This window comes from Heterodontus francisci, chromosome 20, assembly GCF_036365525.1.
Source record: "Heterodontus francisci isolate sHetFra1 chromosome 20, sHetFra1.hap1, whole genome shotgun sequence".
NCBI lineage: Eukaryota > Metazoa > Chordata > Chondrichthyes > Heterodontiformes > Heterodontidae > Heterodontus > Heterodontus francisci.
This window is the reverse complement of record NC_090390.1, coordinates 79,259,219-79,277,816: the sequence shown is the minus strand read 5'-3', so window position 1 is coordinate 79,277,816 and position 18,598 is coordinate 79,259,219. Positions and strand designations below refer to the sequence as shown.

General features: G+C 43.2%; 1 protein-coding gene across 2 annotated transcripts in view; it reads left to right on the top strand.

Annotated features, from left to right (window-relative positions):
• got1 (glutamic-oxaloacetic transaminase 1, soluble) overlaps positions 1-18,233 on the top strand; it is a 94,651-nt gene extending 76,418 nt beyond the window's left edge. For both annotated transcript variants that reach the window (XM_068053089.1, XM_068053088.1), the window contains exon 9: positions 17,473-18,233. In XM_068053089.1, the coding sequence (XP_067909190.1) occupies positions 17,473-17,618 (146 nt within the window). In that variant the 3' untranslated portion in view covers positions 17,619-18,233. The remainder of the gene's footprint in view (positions 1-17,472) is intronic.
• Positions 18,234-18,598: the final 365 nt, after the last annotated feature.

Genomic DNA, 18,598 nt, shown 5'->3' with positions numbered 1-18,598 from the left:
AGAGGATACAAAATCATTCCAATCATATCTAAATCAGGAGGTGGAAGGAAGAGAGTAACTTGGTGAAATTACAATCATCAAGGAAGTATTACTGGCCAATCTGATGGAGCTGCGGGCTGACAAGTCTCCAGGTCCTGATGGGCTTCATCCTAGTGTCTTAAAAGAAGTGGTTAATTTTTCAAAATTCGCTAGATTCTGGAAAGATTCCATCAGACTGGAAAGTAGCAAATATAACCCCTCTATTCAAGAAGAGGGGGGAGGCAGAAAACCGGTAAATATAGGGCAGTTAGCTTGATGTCTGTTGTGGGGAAGGTGTTAGAATTTATCATCAAGGAGGCTATAGCTGGGCACTTAGAAAAGCTCAAGGTTAAAGTCAGCATCGTTGTGTGAAAGGGAAATCATGTTTAACCAATTTATTGGAGTTCTTTGAAGGAATAACGTGCTGTGGATAAAGGGGAGCCCATTGACGTACTGTGCTTGGATTTCCAGAAGGCATTTGACAAGGTACCACATAAAAGGTTATTGCGCAATGTAAGAGCACATGGTGTAGGATGTAACATATTAGCATGGATAGAAGATTGGCTGGCTGGCAGAAAACAAAGTATGCATAATTGGGTCCTTTTCAGATTGGCAGGATGTGATGAGTGGAGTCTCGCAGAGGTCTGTGCTGGGGCCTCAACTTTTTACAATTCACTTGGATGAGGGAAGCGATGGCATGGTAGCTAAATTTGCAGGTGACACAAAGATAAGTAGGAAAGTATATTGTGAGGAGGACATAAGGAAGTTGCAGACCGGTATAGATAGGTCGAGTGAGTGGGCAAATGGAGTATAATGTGGGAGAATGTGATGTTGTTCACTTTGGCAGGAAGAATATAAAAGCAGAATATTTCTTAAATGGGAAATGACTGCAGAATTCTGAGGTGCAGAGGGATCTAGGTGTTCCAGTGCATAGGTCACAAAAGGTTAGTATGCAAGTACAGCAAGTAATAAAGAAGGCTAATGGAATGCTATCCTTTATTACGAGAGGAATTGAAAATATAAGTAAGGATGTTATGCATTAGTGAGACCACATCTCGAATACTGTGTTTTTTATTTAAGAAAGGATGTGAATGCATTGGAGGTGGTTCAGAGGAGGTTTACTAGATTGATACCTGGTATGAGTGGGTTGTCTTCTGAGGAAAGGTTGGACAGACTAGGCTTGTTTTCACTGGAGTTTAGAAGAATGAGGGGAGACTTGATTGAAGTATATAAGATCTTGAAAGGTCTTGACAGGGTGAATGTGGAGGGGATGTTTCCTCTTGTGGGTAAGTCCAGAACTAGGGGGCACTGTTTGAAAATTAGGGGTCACCCTTTTAGGACAGAGATGAGGAGAAATTTTTTTCTCTGAGGGTTGTGCGACTTTGGAATTCTCAACTCAAAAGGTGGTGGAAGCGGGGTCATTGAATATTTTTAAGGCGAAGGTAGATAGATTCTTGTTCGGCAAGGAAATAAAGGTTTATCAGGGTAGATGGGATTGTGGAATTAGAGACAGAAACAGATCAGCTATGACCTTTATTAAATAGCGGAGGAGGCTTGACGGGCTGAATGGCCTACTTCTCCTAATTCGTATGGTCATATCTTGCATATGGTGTACACTGCTGCCACTGTGCGTCGGTGATGAAGGGAGTGTTGAAGGTGGTGGATGGATGGAGTGCCAGTCAAGTTGGCTGCTTTGTCCTGGATGGTGTTAAGCTTCTTGAGTGTTGTTGGAGCTGCACCCATCCAGGCAAGTGGAGAATATTCCATCACACTCCTGACTTGTGCCTTGTTGATGGTGGACAGGCTTTGGGGAGACGGAAGGTGAGTTACTCACCACAGAATTCCCAGACTCTGAGTAGCTCTTGTAGCCACATCATTTATGTGGCTGGTCCAGTTCAGTTTCTAGGCAATGGTGACTCTCAGGATGTTAGTGGGGGATTCAGCGATCGTAATGTCATTGAATGTCAAGGGGAGATGGTTAGATTCTCTCTTGTTTGAGATGATCATTATTTGGCACTAATGTTACTTGCCACTTGTCAGCCTGTTATCCAGATCTTGCTGCATCTGGACATGGGCTGCTTCAGTATTTGAGGAGTCGCGAATGGTGCTGAACATTGTGCAATCATCAGCGAACATCTCCACTTCTGACCTTATGATTGAAGGAAGGTCATTGATGAAGCAACTGAATATGGTTGGGCCTAGGACACTACCCTGAGGAACTCCTGCAGCGATGTCCTTGAACTGAGATGATTGACCTCCAACAACCACAACCATCTTCCTTTTGTGCTAGGTATGACTCCAGCCAATGGAGAGTTTTCCCCTGATTCCCATTGGCTTCAGTTTTGCTTGGTCTTCTTGATGCCATACTTGGTCAAATGCTTCCTTGATGTCAAGGGTAGTCACTCTCCCCTCACCTCCTGGAGTTGAGCTCTTTTGTCCATGTTTGGACCAAGGCTGTAATGAGGTCAGGAGCTGAGGGGCCCTGGCAGAACCCAAACTGAGCATCAGTGAGCTGTTGCTGAGCAAGTGTCGCTTGATAGCACTGTCGACGACACCTTCCATCACTTTGCTGATGATCGGGAGAGTACTGATCGGGCAGTAATTGGCCAGGTTGGATTTGTCCTAGTTTTTGTGCACAGGACATACCAGGGCAAGTTTCCACATCCCAGTGTTGTAGCTGTACTGGAACAGCTTGGCTAGGGGCGCAGCTAGTTCTGGAGCACAAGTCTTCAGTACTGTTGCCGGAATCCTGTCAGGGCCCATAGCCTTTGCAGTATCTAGGGCCTTCAGCTGTTTCTTGTTATCATGTAGAGTGAATTGGATTGGCTGAAGACTGGCATCTGTAATACTGGGGACCTCGGGGAGGCCGAGATGGATCATCCACTCGGCACTTTGAAAATTGTTTCAAGTGCTTCAGCCTTGTCTTTTGCACTGATGTGCTGGGCTCCCCCATCTTTGAGGATGGGGATATTTGTGGAGCCTCCCCCTCCTGAGCATTGTTTAATTGTCCTCCACCATGCAGGACTGCAGAACCTAGATCTGATCTGTTGGTTGTGGGATCGCTTAGCCCAGTCTATTGCATGCTGCTTTCACTGGTATGCAAGTAGTCCCGTGTTGTAGCTTCACCAGGCAGACACCTCATTTTTAGGTATGCCTGGTGCTGCTCCTGGCATGCCCTCCTGCACTTTTCATTGAACCAAGATTGGTCCCCTGGCTTGATGGTAATGGTACAGTAGGGGATGTGCTGGGCCATGAGGTTACAGATTATGGTTGAATACAGTTCTGCTGCTGCTGAAGGCTCACAGCACCTCATGGATGCCCAGCTTTGCATTGCTAGATCTGTTCGAAATCTATTCCATTTAGCACTGTGGTAATGCCACACAACACAATGGTGGGTACCCTCAATGTTGAAATTACAGAAATACGACCTTTGTTCTGGTCCAACACCAAATGTCACAGCCACCTGTTAAGCCTTGGCATCCAGCAGTTAAAGATTGTCAGAGGGAGGAATGATGGTATGAAGGATGGTACCAGCGGCAAGGCTCTGTGATATGGCTTCCGAGGATTGCCACTCATGGGCCCAAAAGAAAGTAAATTTTGTTTGTACCAACAGCTCTGAAGTCGCTAGCACTACCAGGTCTCTGTGGCCTTCTGACTTCTGCCATAGTTCTGGCAAGACTCAGCAGCAGAGACTGGGAAATCCACCTGAATCATGTTTCATGGTCTGTTTATTCGAAATTTTCCGGAGGTCAAGGCTGGTGGAAGTCCAGTCACAGCAGAGATATCCTACCCTCCCACTTGCATCAAAAAATGTAGGCATTTTTGTGTTGCTGTTTGACCTCTTCTTGTGACTTACATCATCCACCCAAAGGAAGTATAGTGACTAGTGTTTGTCAGTTGTTAAAATGTGATGGACTAATCACTTTTTGAAGGCAGCATAATGTCTTTGGGAGAGAGAAGAGCAAGTGTCCTGACTCCTGTCATCGCGGTGTAGTGTTGAGTGTGTCGGCATATTGAGCACTGGGGCATTGGGCGTGGAGAATGTTTTTTTTTAAAAACTTTGTCAAAGAGCCTTACTATTCATTCTTATTTAACCTGGAGGAAGAAGCAGCGTAGATGGTATGGACATCTGCGCATCTGCTATCAACAGATAGTACTATGGAGAACGAATATTCCCTCTTCTTTCCACTCGCTCAAAAAGCCAGTATATCTATGTAATGTTCTGTGTAGTGGTTTGGACACTACTGTAGATAGCAGAGCTTAAGTGCTGTTGTGGCTGGTGTTTTCTGTCTTACCCACCACTCACGCAGCAGTCCCACGCCAGTGATAATAGATCATGTTCTGCAATTCTACCTGTTCCCTGAACAGGTAGTCTGCACAGTTTTTCATGCTGATTGGCCAGTGGTTGACACCATGTGTTTGAGATGAATTCCTGAACATCCCACCAGTCCATTTTTTTTTCAGGAGCACTTTTTGTTTTAGTCCTCAGGATTTGGGTGAGGCTGACGAGACTGCATTTAGTTGCCTTGAAAAAGTGGTGGTGGTCCTCTCCCTTGAACTTCTGCAGTCCTTATGGTGATTGCGGCTTCTCAATGGTATTGGGTAGGGAATTCCAGGATTGTGACAAGAATTGTAATTTGCCCGTCGGGATGGTAAGTGACATTGAAGGGAACTTGTAGTTGATAGTGTTCCAGTAGTATTGCTGCTCTTGTTCATCTTGACAGTAAAGTTTGAGGTGCTGTCAGAGTACATTTGGTGAGTTGCTGCAGTGCATTCTGTAGATAGTGTAAAAACTTCAGCCATAGTACACCAGTGGTGGAAGATTTGGATATAGAGTCCCAATGGAGGCATCAATCAAGTGAAGTGTTCTGTACTCAATGGTGTTGAGCTGCTTGAATGCTGTTGCTGTTGCACTCATCCTGGCTACTTACTAGTACTTCATCCTACTCCTAACTTAAGCCTAGTAGATGGTGGAGAGACTTTGAGAGATGAGGTGAGCCACCTTTCCCAGATTTTCCAAACTTTGTCTGTTCTTGCAGCCAAACTTGATATGGCTTGTCCAGTTCAATGATGATCAGTCGCTTTATATTCTTTCCCACTGCTGCAAAGCAGAGAAATTTTAATTGGCGTCACTCGCCAGCAGTTTGTGGAGACATGCAGCATCAGAGCTTATGCATATTGGTGCTGTCAAGTCAGAAGGTGATGTTCTTCGCAAGAGTCTTGATGGGAATTGCACACCAGCTCTGGATGCCAATCTTGCAACTTTTAAAGCAACACAAGAATGAAGTTGGAAACCAGGACTACTTGTTCCGAAACCAAGTTTCCCTTTAAATGGAACACAAAATCATGGAGGCTTTATTTTTGAAAGGCCAATTTAAAGTCACCCCCAGCAGGTCATGGTGAGACTTGCCAGTGGTGGTGCCATTGAAGGTCAAGGGGCCAGGGGGATAGCTGGGCTTTTGTTGTTGGAGATGGTCATTTCCTGCCACTTGTGAACCAAGTGTGGATATTCAATATCTGTCCAACTGCTGTACATTGGTTTGGGCTCCTACATATTCAGAGAATTTGTGAGTGGCACTGGTGCAGAGGATGAACTCTTGCAGACAGCTCTTTAGAGGTCCCAATGTTTGGAATTCTTGAGTTTAAATCAAAGACTCACGGTAGCAGAGGTGCTGAATGTGTTCCCATAATCTGTTGGCATCCTCTAATAAGTCTGTGGATTCAAATTCACAGCACAGTTTCCATGGGTGATGTTGTGTTGCATTGGGTAGGAAAGTATTTAACAGAAAAACTGTTAGAAGAGCCTGACTTTAAATTGGCCTTGCAAAAATAAAGCCTCCATGATTTTATGTTAAACTTGTTTGGGAACAAGTAATCCTGGTTTCCAACTTTATTCACTTTCTTACAGCTTTAAACAGGGGTGTGCAAGCTCTCTGAGTAGCTGCAGCTAGTTAATTAGGTAACTAGCTTAAGCTGGTTTCTGAGCTCTAGCAAAGCTGATTTTTTCTTTTTCTCTGATGTTTATGTCTATCTACTAAGTAGAAGCTAAAATACCAGTAGTCGGTAGGTGGTTACTCATTTGTTCTATTTATAATAATTTTATGGTGTTTATTTAACTTCCAATTTTAGTGCAGTAAATAAATAATTTTGAGGCATGGCAGGGCTGCTCACACCCGTCAAATGCACATCCTGTGCCATGTGGGGACTCCAGGACCCTACCCACGTCCTGGAAAACTGCATGTGCAGAAAGTGCAAATGCAAAAACACGAGCGCCGAACCTTGGAACTCGAGGAGCAGTTGGTGTCACTGAGGTGCATTCGCGAGGATGAGAGAGATGTGGATAGCACATTTCAGGAGGTGGTCACCCCGCAGCTTAAGAGAGCGCAAGCAGAGAGGGATTGGGTGGCTGCCAGACAGACAAGAAGGACAAGGCAGGTAGTGCAGGAGTCCCCACTTTCTAACCAGTATTCAGTTCTGAGTACCGATGGGAGAGAGAGTTCCTCTGGAGAGTGCAGTGAGAATCATGACCAGAGCACCATGGGTGGCTCAGCTGTGTAGGGAGGGAAGCGAAAAGACAAATGTATTCTGACAGCAGTAGTGGTAGGGATTCTATAGAGGAACAGACAGGCATTTCTGTGGTCTCAGATGTGATTCCAAGATGGTATGTTGCCTCCCCGGTGCAAGGGTCGTGGATATCACCAAGTGGCAGAGCATTCTGGAGGGTGAAGGTGCACAGCCTCAGGTCATGGTCCACATTGGTACCAACGATATAGGTAGAAAAAGGGATGAGGTCCTGCAGGCTGAGTTTATGGAATTAGGAAAGAGATTAGCAAGCAGGACCTCAAAGGTAGTAATTTCTGGATTACTCCCAAGGCCACTTACCAGTGAGTATAGAAATAGGAGAATACACCGGATGAATGTGTAGCTGGAGAGATGGTGCAGGAAGGAGAGCTTCAGATTTCTGGAGAAGGTGGCACCTGTACAAGCCGGGCAGTCAACACCTGAACAGGACCAGGATGAGTATCCTTGCAGTTGCTGTTGGGGATGGTTTAAACTAGATTGGCAGGGGGATAGGAACCTGAGGGCAGTTTCAGATAGGACAAATTCAGAACAGGGAATGGAAGGCAGAAAATTAGTGAGTGACTCTGAAAGACAGAAGAAGCAAAGGTTAAAAAGTGTACAGCACAGGAATTTGGCAGTGTTAAAAAGTATTTATTCAAATGCAAGGAGTATAGCAAATAAAGCCGATAAGCTAAGGGCAGATAGACACATGGCAGCATGATATCATTGCTATAACGGAAACTTGGCTTAAAGAGGGGCAAAAATGGCAGCTCAACATCCCTGGATATAGAGTTTTCAGGCAGGATATAGAGAGCGGGATAAAAAAGGAGGGGGTGTAGCTTTATTGGTTAAAGAATCAATTGCTGTTGTGAGGAGGGATGATATGCTAAATAAATCATCAAATGAGGCCATATGGATTGAGCTCAGAAATAAAAAAAAAAAGGGGCAGCCACACTACTAGGAGTGTACTATATACCCCCAAATAGTGAGAGGGAGATAGAAGAACAAATGCATAGGCAAATTCTGAGTGCGAAAACAATAGTAGGGTATTTCAATTACACTAAGGCCGAGAGGGGGGTTTTGACGACTGGGCAACTCTCAACCTCCATAAATTTGCCCAGGCATGCGCCATGGAGAGGTCACTCCATAATCACTGACCACCTCCAGGCGCGTATCCATTGTCTCTCGAGATAAGGAGGCCCAAAAGAAGAAAAGAAATATCAATTGGGATACAAACTGTATGGAGGTCCCAGAGGGCACAAAATTCTTGAACTTTTTTTTATTTGTTTGTGGGATGTTTGCATTGCTGGCTTATCCAGCATTTCTTGCCCATCCCTAATTGCCCTTGAACTGAGTGGCTTGCGAAGCCATTTCAGAGGGCATTTAAGAGTCAACCGCATGGCTGTGGGTCTGGAGTCACATGTAGGCCAGACCAGGTAAGGACGGCAGATTTCCTTCTCGAAAGGACATTAGTGAACCAGATGGATTTTTACAACAACCGACAATGGTTTCATGGTCACCATTAGACTAGTTTTTTAATTCCAGATTTATTAATTGAATTCAAATTTCACCATCTGCCACGGTGGGATTCGTACCCGTCTTCCCAGAGCACTAGCCTGGGCCTCTGGATTACCAGTCCAGTGACATTACCACTACGCTACTGAATTCAAGAGAACTTTTTTAGCCTAACAAGCCCAAAAGGAGGAAGCGCAATTCTATATTTAGTCTTGGGAAATGAAGCTGGGCAAGTGGATGAAGTAGCAGTGGGTGACCATTTTGGAGAGAGTGACCATAATACAGTTAGGTTTAACATTGTTATGGAAAAGGACAAAGATAGAACATGAGTAAAAGTTCTAAATTGGGGAAGGCAAATTTTATGAAGCTGAGAGATAATCTGGCAAAAGTGGACTGGATACAGCTACTTGAAGGAAAATAAGTGGCAAACCAGTGTGAGGCATTCAAAAGCGAGATTCTACAGGCACAGTGTAGAGACATCCCCACAAAGAAGAAGGGTGGGACTGCCAAATCTAGAGCCCCCTGGTTAGAAGCATGCAGGGTAAGATAAAGCAGAAAAAGAAAGCTTATTAGAGTCACAAAAAAACCTAATACTTTAGAAAGCCTAGAGGAGTATAGAAAGTGCAGGGGTGAATTAAAAAAGGAAATTAGGAAAGCAAAGAGAGGACATGAAAACATAGTGGCAGGTAAAATCAAGGAAAACCCAAAGATATGTTATCAATACATTAAGAGCAAGAAGATAACTTAAGGAAAGGATAGGGCCTGTCAGAGATCTACATGGTAACATGCGTGAATGCAGAAGATGTCGGCAGGGTTCTTGATAAGTACGTTGTCTCTGCCTTCAGAAAGGAGAGGGATGATGCAGACATTATAGTTAGAGGAGTGTGAAATATTAGATACGATAAGCATAATGAGAGAGCAAGTACTAGAGTGTCTGACATCTTTGAAAGTGAATAAATTGCCAGGGCTGGATGGATTGTATCCCAGGCTGTTAAAGGAAGCTAGGGAGGAAATAGCAGATGGTCAGAGAAGCATTTTCAAATCTTCACTAGATACAGGCGAGGTACCAGAGGATTGGAGGTCTGTGAACGTTATACCATTGTTTAAAAAGGGTGCAAGGGATAGGCCAAATAATTATAGGCTGGTCAGTCTGAACGCCTCTGTGGTCTGATCAAATTATTTAAATCAATTCTGCGACATAGAATAAACTGACACTTAGAAAGGCACTGATTAATCAGGGATAGTCAGCGTGGATTTGTTAAGGGAAGATAGTTGCCTACCAACTTAATTGAATTTTTTGAGTAAGTAACAAGGAGGATTGATGAGGGTCGAGCAGTGGATGTTGTCTACATGAATTTTAGTAAGGCTTTTGACAAGGTCCCACGTGACAGACTGGTCAGAAAAATAAAAGCCCATGGCATACAGGGGAATGTGGCAAGTTGGATCCAAAATCGGCTCACTGACAGGAAAAAAAGGGTAATGGTCAGCAGATGTTTTTGCGAATGGAAAGTGGTTTCCAATGGCGCTCCATAGGGCTCAGTGTTGGGTCCTTTGCTAGTTTATGGTATATATTAGTGATTTAGACTAAATGTGGGAGGCATGATTGGGAAATTTGCAGATGACACAAAAATTGGCCGTGTAGTTGATAGTGAAGAGGATAGCTGTAGACTCCAGAATGATAGCAATGGTTTGGCTGAGTGGGCGGAAAAGTGACAAATGGAGTTCAATCTGGAGAAGTGTGAGGTAATGCATTTGTGGAGGGCAAACAAAGCAAAGCAAGGGAATACACAATAAACGGGAGGATATTGAGAGGGGTAGAGGAACTGAGAGACCTTGGCGTGCATGTCCATAGGCCCCTGAAGGTGGCAGGACAAGGAGATAAAGTGGTGAAGAAGGCATATGGAATGCTTTACTTTATTGGCTGAGGTATAGAATACAAAAGCAGGGATGTAATGATGGAACTGAAAAACGCTGTTTAGGCAACAACTGGAGTATTGCATACAGTTCTGGTTACCAGATTACTGGAAGGACATAATTGCTGTGGAGAGAGTACAGAGGAGATTTACAAGATGTTGCCAGGGATTGAAAGTTGCAGCTATGAGGAAAGATTGGATAGACTAGGGTTGTTTTCCTTAGAACAGAGGTGGCTGAGGGGTGACTTAATTGAGGGGCCTAGATAGAGTAGACAGGAAGGACCTGTTTCCCTTAGCGGAGAGGTCAATTACCAGGGGGCACAGAATTAAGGTGATTGGTCGAAGGATTGGAGGGGACATGAGGAAAAACTTTTTCACCCAGAGGATGGTGCATGTCTGGAGCTCACTGCCCGGATCGGTGGTGAAGGCAGAAACACTCAACTCACTTAAAAGGCACCTGCACCTGAAGTGCTGTAACTTGCAAGGCTGTGGACCAGGTGCTGGAAGGTGGGATTAGAATGGGCAGCTAATTTATTTCAGCTGGCGCAGACCCGATGGGCTGAATGGCCTCCTTCTGTGCTGTAACACTTCTATAGTTCTACTTTAAAGCGGCAAAATTGGCATCCAGGGCTGGTGTGCAATTTCTATCGGCACTCGAGAATTTCACTTACTGGCTTGACAGCAGCACTGTGCACAAGCTCTGATGCCACTTGTCTCCAGCAAACTGCTGGCGGGTGATGCCATTTAAAAGTTTCTCTGCTTTGCGGCAGTGGGAAAGAATATAAGCAGACTTTTTTTTAAAAAACATGCGTAAGCTTTCAGACTGAATGCTCAGCCCTCGCCCAGAATACTTGGATCGTGTCATTCCGGCCCCCACCTGCCAAGAGTGAGGCATATTAATATAAATAAAAGTGAAATACTGCAGATGCTGGAAATCTGAAATAAAAACAAGAAATACTGGAACCACTCAGCAGTTCTGGCAGCATCTGTGGAAAGAGAAGCAGAGTTAACGTTTCGGGTCAGTGACCCTTCTTCGGAACATATTAATATTAATTTTGTCATATGAATATTGATTTTAAACTGTTGCTGGAGCGAGGAACTGACGTGTTAAACAGATCAGCTGTGGCTGGAAAAACTATTCACATACTAACACACTGCTTGTGGAGACAAAAGGACCATTCCCTGACACATTCAGTCCACAATGGATTTTGATCACCGACATTGAAGGTGTAAGGAAGAGCATTCCAGCGACTGCTAAGGTGATACTATCCACGAAAGCCAGGTCTGGTTAAACAGCTGGTCACATGCCTAACTGGCTGGTCTGGGGTTCTTTTTGAACTAGCCACAGAGTTTGAACAAAAAAAAGACTTTGCTCCTGGATCTCTCCTGTCTGCTCCCATCTCTTTCTCACAAGCCTCTGGACCCACTGAGGACACAAGAACTTCGAGAGAAAAGTCTCTTACATTGAACAAAGTTTAAGAAGAATACCGGGCCCCAACAAAAAGCAGGACTTACCTACAATCAAAGACTTTACAGCGAGCTCGAAGAACGGTAACCAAAACCATCTTCAGATATAGACTCAAACTTTTCCACTTTATTTCTTCCGCTCTTTTCTGTCTCTATCTGCATGTGTGTATTGCAAATGTATGGTAGCGTGGGCACATTGCGTATCCGTAGGCTTTAACCCAATTCGAGTTTAAGTTTAATAAATTTCAACCTTTTTTCTTTGAACTGAAGAAAAGCTGTTTGGCTAGTTTCTTTGCCTTATAATTGGAAGTTAGTGAAAAAGGATTCACTGAGGGGGAGCTAAAAAAAAAAACGGTGTGTTTAAAATTAAACCTTGTTACGGTAAGACCAGGTGAAGGCTGAGAGGGAACTCTAGACCCCTTTCTCACCTGGTCGTAACAGTAGGTATACCAATCCAGTTGGGAGATGCGCACTCATTGGAGATTGCATTATTATAATATTTTCCCCCCGCTCCTAACTAATCCTCCCATTGAGCTGATTAGAATTGCCGGATTGGTGAATTTACTCTGAATGAAAACCAGGCATGCTTTTCCAAACATTCCCCATTGAACAGTTGTATCTTAAACATTGACGTTCTGTTCTTGGATACAGATTGGTTTGCTCTCATTTCCCAGTTGAACCTTCCTGTCTTCATTTTTGTCAAGTGACTGTTAATTGTTCATGTCCCACTGCTATGTAGAGAATTTTCTTTTTAGTTGAGACATTAAATTGGATCCCTCTCAGCCTTTTCCTTCTGGTTCAGGAGGTGGTTGCAAATCTTGTGACGCTATTCATGGCAGAGCAGTGAGTTCCCTTGGTATCTTGGCCAACATTCCTCCCTCAATTAACAGCACCAAAAACTGATTGTGTCATTCATCTAATTTTCTGGTTGCAGAATCTCACTGTGCATGAATTGGCTACTACATTTGGCTGTGTTAGTGACTAGAGTTCAGAAGTAACTTATTGCACTTGATATGCTTTGAGACTTCCTGAAGATGTTCTGGGGACCATATAGGTTTTCTTCTAAGTTTACGTATTGCCTCCACCATCTCACCTGCCTGCAGCCATTAATCATCCTTTATAGTATCATGATATATCATGTCTTAGGAAGCTTTCTGCCTTAGTTTTTTTTAAATAAAAAGTACTTAGAAGATAATCCAAGTGTTCTCACTGAAAGCTGTCGTGAGTCTGAGGTGTTGGTGGATTCAGTGGAGGACACATCATTCATAGCTACATTGGGTTTCCTATAGTCCCTGTTAAGTTTGGTTTCGCTCTTTCAGACCTTTTAATACAAAACAACTGTACTAATTGAGCGCCATCCCTTTGTCTAGCAAGTCTTTTTATACCATACAATACTTAAAGCAGTAATGCCATCCAGCTGTACTGCCTGTGTTGTGTTTTGGATAGTTGCAAATTCACAAAGGACTTGAGAACTTTATATTTGAAAAAACAACCAAGAGAAAAAACTGCATCATACTTATATTAATGGGAAGCAGACTGTTTGGCTTAGCAAAGGATCTTGTGCAATTTGAGAGTTTGTTGAGAGCGTCTGTTTTGGTGCCCTGAAGGAGTCAATTAGATGTACACATAACATACCACCAGGGTCTTTTGACAGCTGCCAGGCGGTGGCTCTTTCTATTTAGAAAAGACCCCAGATATCTGAGAGTCGTGTTAAAGAATCCAATCAAGGACCCTCATCTGCTTTGTGGAAGAGAACCTCTGAGAATGGAGCTGTTTTAATATCTGGGTGGGTGATGAGCCAGTGCCTGTTCCCCAACGCACAGCATTCATACAACTGTTGGCAACCCGAAAATAAACCTGTTAGATCTGTTCAAACAGGACACGGGAGACCCTCTCTTCTTTTTGTAATTGAGGCCTCCAGGAGGCTGCTTTTAGCAGTTTCATTGCTTACTATGGGGTTGCCATGGGCTGACTGTGCGTGTGTGTGTGCGTGTCTCTTTCTCTCTTTCCCATGCTCTCCTTCTCGAGACGACGTCAGGTTTTAATGTTTTTGTGTCCCTCTCTTCCTGTGCTCTGCCCCTCTTCCCAAGACTGATGGCTGGGGCTACAGCTTTGTGACACCTCAATAAGACGCAGTCCATTTTTATTCCATTTTTTGGGAGGGGTGGGGGAGTGTCAGGGTGCGGTGCGGGTGTCTGATCATATGATTGCTTTTCTTAGTGATGGAAAGCCAGTGGCCTTGCCTCTGATGAGCAGATACTGCGGTGATCAGGGCTACTGCTTCACACGGGTGGAATGTCAGAATTCCAGGATTTTTTTGTTAAACTAACCTTTTCTGAATCATGTTCCACCTGTTTTCTAGTAACCAACCGGTGCCTTTAGCTATTGCCTTGCGGTTCCCCAACGCAGCCGTCCTCCATTACATTGAGCAAGTGGCCATTGGTCACCTGTAACACTAGGTGGTGAGGCATTTTGACTGAGGGTTTCAAAGCTGGGCCCTTAACTGTCTCAGTCAAATATTTGTATGCAATATGCAGTGTGTGTCACCTGGAGTATAATCAGGAAAGGAAAGCCTTGCGGTTGCCACTTTGTCACTTTCGCTGTTTCATTCTCACTCAGGCCCTCATTCATTGACACTCTCTCCCCGCCATCTTATTTGTTTCTCGCTCTTTCATTTTTCCTCTCATTCACTATACCTATACTTCCTTACATTCTTGCTCTCTTTTCTCTTTCTGCCTCTCTTGCATTCTTGTTAAATGCTTTTTTTATATAATGTTGTTAGCAACTTCTTACTCAATGGAATTTTTGTACTAAACAGTTGACCTCATCCTTACCGCATACCTGAGAAACAGACTCCAGGATTCTCTAAAGCAGATGTATATTCCGACTACACTTCTCTGTGTAGTAGTTTTTACTTTATTTCTGAGTTTTCCCACTCCAGAAATGTGTAATATTGTGGAACTGTCCTGAGTTTACTCTATATTCTTGTACACACACATATTTTACGGTATGAAATTCAGTGTGGGCTACTGAGAAACCCCTTTGATTCCTTTTAATCATTTCTCTTGTGCCTGGGGATCTTGAGGTTAACCAACCAGGGCTGAAACCTGTGCTCTCCTTGGTCAATAAGGCAGAAGGCAATTTTACCCAATGTGCTTGCTGACTGATTTAGGCGACAGAGAATATTTAATTATTGTCTTTAAAGATAAACTATTGAGACATCTTGAAGTAGGAAAAATTTGCACCAACTATAGCACCTTTTGAATCTCAATCTCCACAACCAATGAATTATATTTTAAGTGTAGCTACTGTTATTACTTACGCAAATATAGTGGCCAATTCATGGTCCCATAAACATCAAGGACATAAGCGATTGAGGAATAAATACTGGGCAGAAATTCCCCCGCTCTTTGAATAGCACCCATAGCATTTTGAGTTACACTTGAACAGGCACACTGAGTTTGGGAGTGCACTCTCAGTATTCACTGACGTGTCAGCCTATATTATGTGCTCCAGTCCAACAGTGGAGCTTGACCTTCTAACTCTGAGGTCAGAGTGCACCCACTGAGAAAGGCTGACATGAAATTGTATTCGGACAGTGATCAAGTTTGGTCTAATTTATTATACTCTAACAAAATCTCAAGTATGTTTGTCTAGTTTGAGCTTTGTAGTGATCCCTTTAATTCAGTTATAATGCCAATGGAGTTTTAAAAAACAGCTGCATTTAAAAGTCATGTTACCAGCCAAACCAGATATAGACTTTGCAAATATTTATTTCAGTTGTCTCCAAGACTGGATAACAAGAGAAAGCATTCCAAACAACACTGTGATTTCTACAGTTATATCTATAGTCAGTGATTACTTTAGAATTTAGCTGATGCTTCTCGTTAAGTACTTAAGACTTTTATAAAATCAATGAGCCGGTGAAAAAGTTTGAGAAATGGATCAGGCCATTTAGCTCCCACATTTGTATGGTTAAGAAAAAAGAATAACTACATAAATTATTTAACATAGAAATTGTGAGCATTTATGATTTTTATTTGCAGTGTCTCATTTAGTATATCTATGGGAAATATCTGTTTATTTGCTTGTTCACCTGTTCAATAAATTTCCATGATATTCTGAAGCGAGATGTGATGTGCTCTGCTGTTTTTTGAAGGCATGAGAAAGATCATGTGGAGCTACTGGATAGATCCAACAGCCAAAGGAAATTTTAAAGATGATTTTTTTTATTCATGATCCTGAACTCATTACCAAAACTTGCATAGATAGTGAAAGTACTCATGAATCTCTGAAATGTCTAGAATAAAAAAGGGTGCTGGACTGACAATCCCACTGAGAATTTTTGCATCATTGAGAGAACCTTTTCTAACAAGATTTCACCTTTTGAAACTAAGTGCTTTTTGTAAACTTGCAGCAGTATTTAATTACATCCCTCAGTAATGCAAGTTTCAAAGCAAAAGTTCTCCGTTCACTAGGCCTCTTTTTAAAATGAATAAATATTTGAAAAACATGCCAGTACCAGTATTGAAAATAAATGTGCAACAACACACTGGGCTGGAGCATTCTATAATCACACCAGACGTCTTGGTAAGTCGTTGAAGTGTAAGCCCCCATCTAGTGGTGTGTGTGTGTGTGTTATCTCATTCTCCAAGGAATTTTCAGAGGTCTTAAACCCAAATGAAATTGAATCTCCAGCATCTATTAATGTTTGGACAATCTCATCACTTTTGTTTTATGAGCATGCCGCAATTTGTGGTGGCACGCTGTGCTGTCGGTGGTCTTCAGGTGTGGATGCACTGTCACTGAGCCCCCGCGCTACTTCATGTGGAGGCTCATTTAAATGGAGGAGGCGGAATAGCTCTTCCTCCCCCCCCCCCCCCCCCCGGCAACTACGCCTGGCACCATTTCAAAGGGCTTCAAGCCCTGACGGATTATTTCAAATTTTAAAGGACACATCACCTTTTATATCAATAACAGCAGTTAATTAAACATCAAAGCCCCTCCTCCAGTGCCCCCATGAACAAACAATATATTTATTCCCACCCCCCGCCGAAAATCGATTTTTGGCGGTCCTGACCTTTCACCCCCAACCTTCATAATCTTTGCCCTTCAACCCTTTCCCAACATCCCCTCAACCAATTGAAACAGTTTTAACCAAAGCTGTAACTTTAAGCAGAAGAACTGGCACTCAAGTGGTTTTACTAAACTGAGATTTTATTCTCTCAATCCTGTCTTTTTTTTGCATTCTGTCCTAGCTACTTTATCTTGGTAGAAATGATCAATCCTATGCTACAAGACCTCGTTATTCCCCTGAATTGGGGAAGTACCTGCTTTCTGCCATGTAACTGTCTCCGTGTCTACAGGCATTGTCCTGCACCTTGACATTCCTTTGAAGGACAGGCTTCAGCCACCTACATTTCCTGGGCTTTTCCAATTCCAGAGGAGCCTGGGCCGTAAGCCACTTAATCAACTTGTGATAGAGTACCTTTCAGAGGTTCTCTTAAAACTTGTGGGTGGAGCAGAGGAAAGCGTTATCCACTTAGAGGTACTGTGCTGAAAACTCCATACCTTCCCCCACTGCCCTCAAATATTGCCCCGCGGCCTCGGTCTAACATTTATTGCAAAAAATGTCACCTTCTGCATTGCCACAATGATGTGTTTGTGCTCAAGTCATGGGGTGGGCCATAACCCCATAATCTCCTGACTCAAGGATATAACTGAGTGAAGAATGGGAGGGGAAATATTCCCTTGGCATTCTTGAAAATTCTTCATGTGAAAATTTAAACTGAAGTCAATTTGAGATTCTTTCTAACTGACTTTCTTAAAGATTATTAGGAAGGTTATGTATCTCCAAGTTAACGGCTAATTTCTGAAACTCTATTAGACTATTTGCTAGCAATGTCCAATTTAAGAATCGGCAAGGAGTGAGCCGATGGCAAACTCCCTAATAAGCAGATGCTGACCCTTTCTGTATTTTTTCTGTTTTGTTTTGCAGCTTCTCAGGTTGATTATCTGATTAAGAAGAAACACATCTATCTCATGGCCAGCGGCCGCATCAACATGTGCGGTCTGACCACTGGCAACATGGACTACGTGGCAGAATCCATTCACGAAGCAGTGATGAACAGCCAGTGCCAGTAATCTCCCTCACTTGATGATGTTGTGACCACTGAAGCAAACAAATTGTAGATGTGATTATGTGTGGGAGTGGGTTATTTTCTTTGGTGTTGTGGATTCTCCTGCCCTCTCCCAACCCCTGCAACTTTAACAAGTTCAGTTGGCAAAGAGAAATCCTGAAATTGCTATGTAATAAAGTAACCACAGGAACTCTCATTAATTGAGCTTTGTTCCTTGGTTCAATATCCGCCCACCTTTTTTGATTTTATCTTCACACAGAATACTTCAAAATCGATTTTAAAAATGAGCATGCTTATGAATATCCGTCAAATGGTGCCTGTGAATTTTAATAGAAGCCACAGTTGATAGCTGCATACACCCCCACTCCCAAGCCTTGTGAAGCTGAACTTAAAAAGCTGGTTTCCATGACTGTTTTCTTCCTGTTTGTCATCTATATTAAGTCCCTGTGTTTCTGTAACTGTAACAAGGCACTTGGAGGTCAGGCAGACAGAGGAGACTTCAAATGTAAACCCTGGGCTGGATTGATGCATCTTGAAACATGTTGTCAGATATTCTCTTAAGACAAAAACAAGAAATGCTGGAATCACTCAGCAGGTCTGGCAGCATCTGTGGAAAGAGAAGCAGAGTTAACGTTTCGGGTCAGCGACCCTTCTTCGGAACTCCGAAGAAGGGTCGCTGACCCGAAACGTTAACTCTGCTTCTCTTTCCACAGATGCTGCCAGACCTGCTGAGTGATTCCAGCATTTCTTGTTTTTGTTTCAGATTTCCAGCATCCGCAGTATTTTGCTTTTATTCTCTTAAGACAGTCTGGGCTAGTGAACTGTGAAAGTATCTGCAGAACCCCTGCTTAATACTGGACACTAACTTGCCTTGTACATGTATGTAGGGTAAATATACTGAAAGGAACCTCCCACCACCACATGTCCAAGCAGAAGGTCCTTTCTCTGCACCACTTCATAGGCTAGATTTTCAGTACTGTTGAG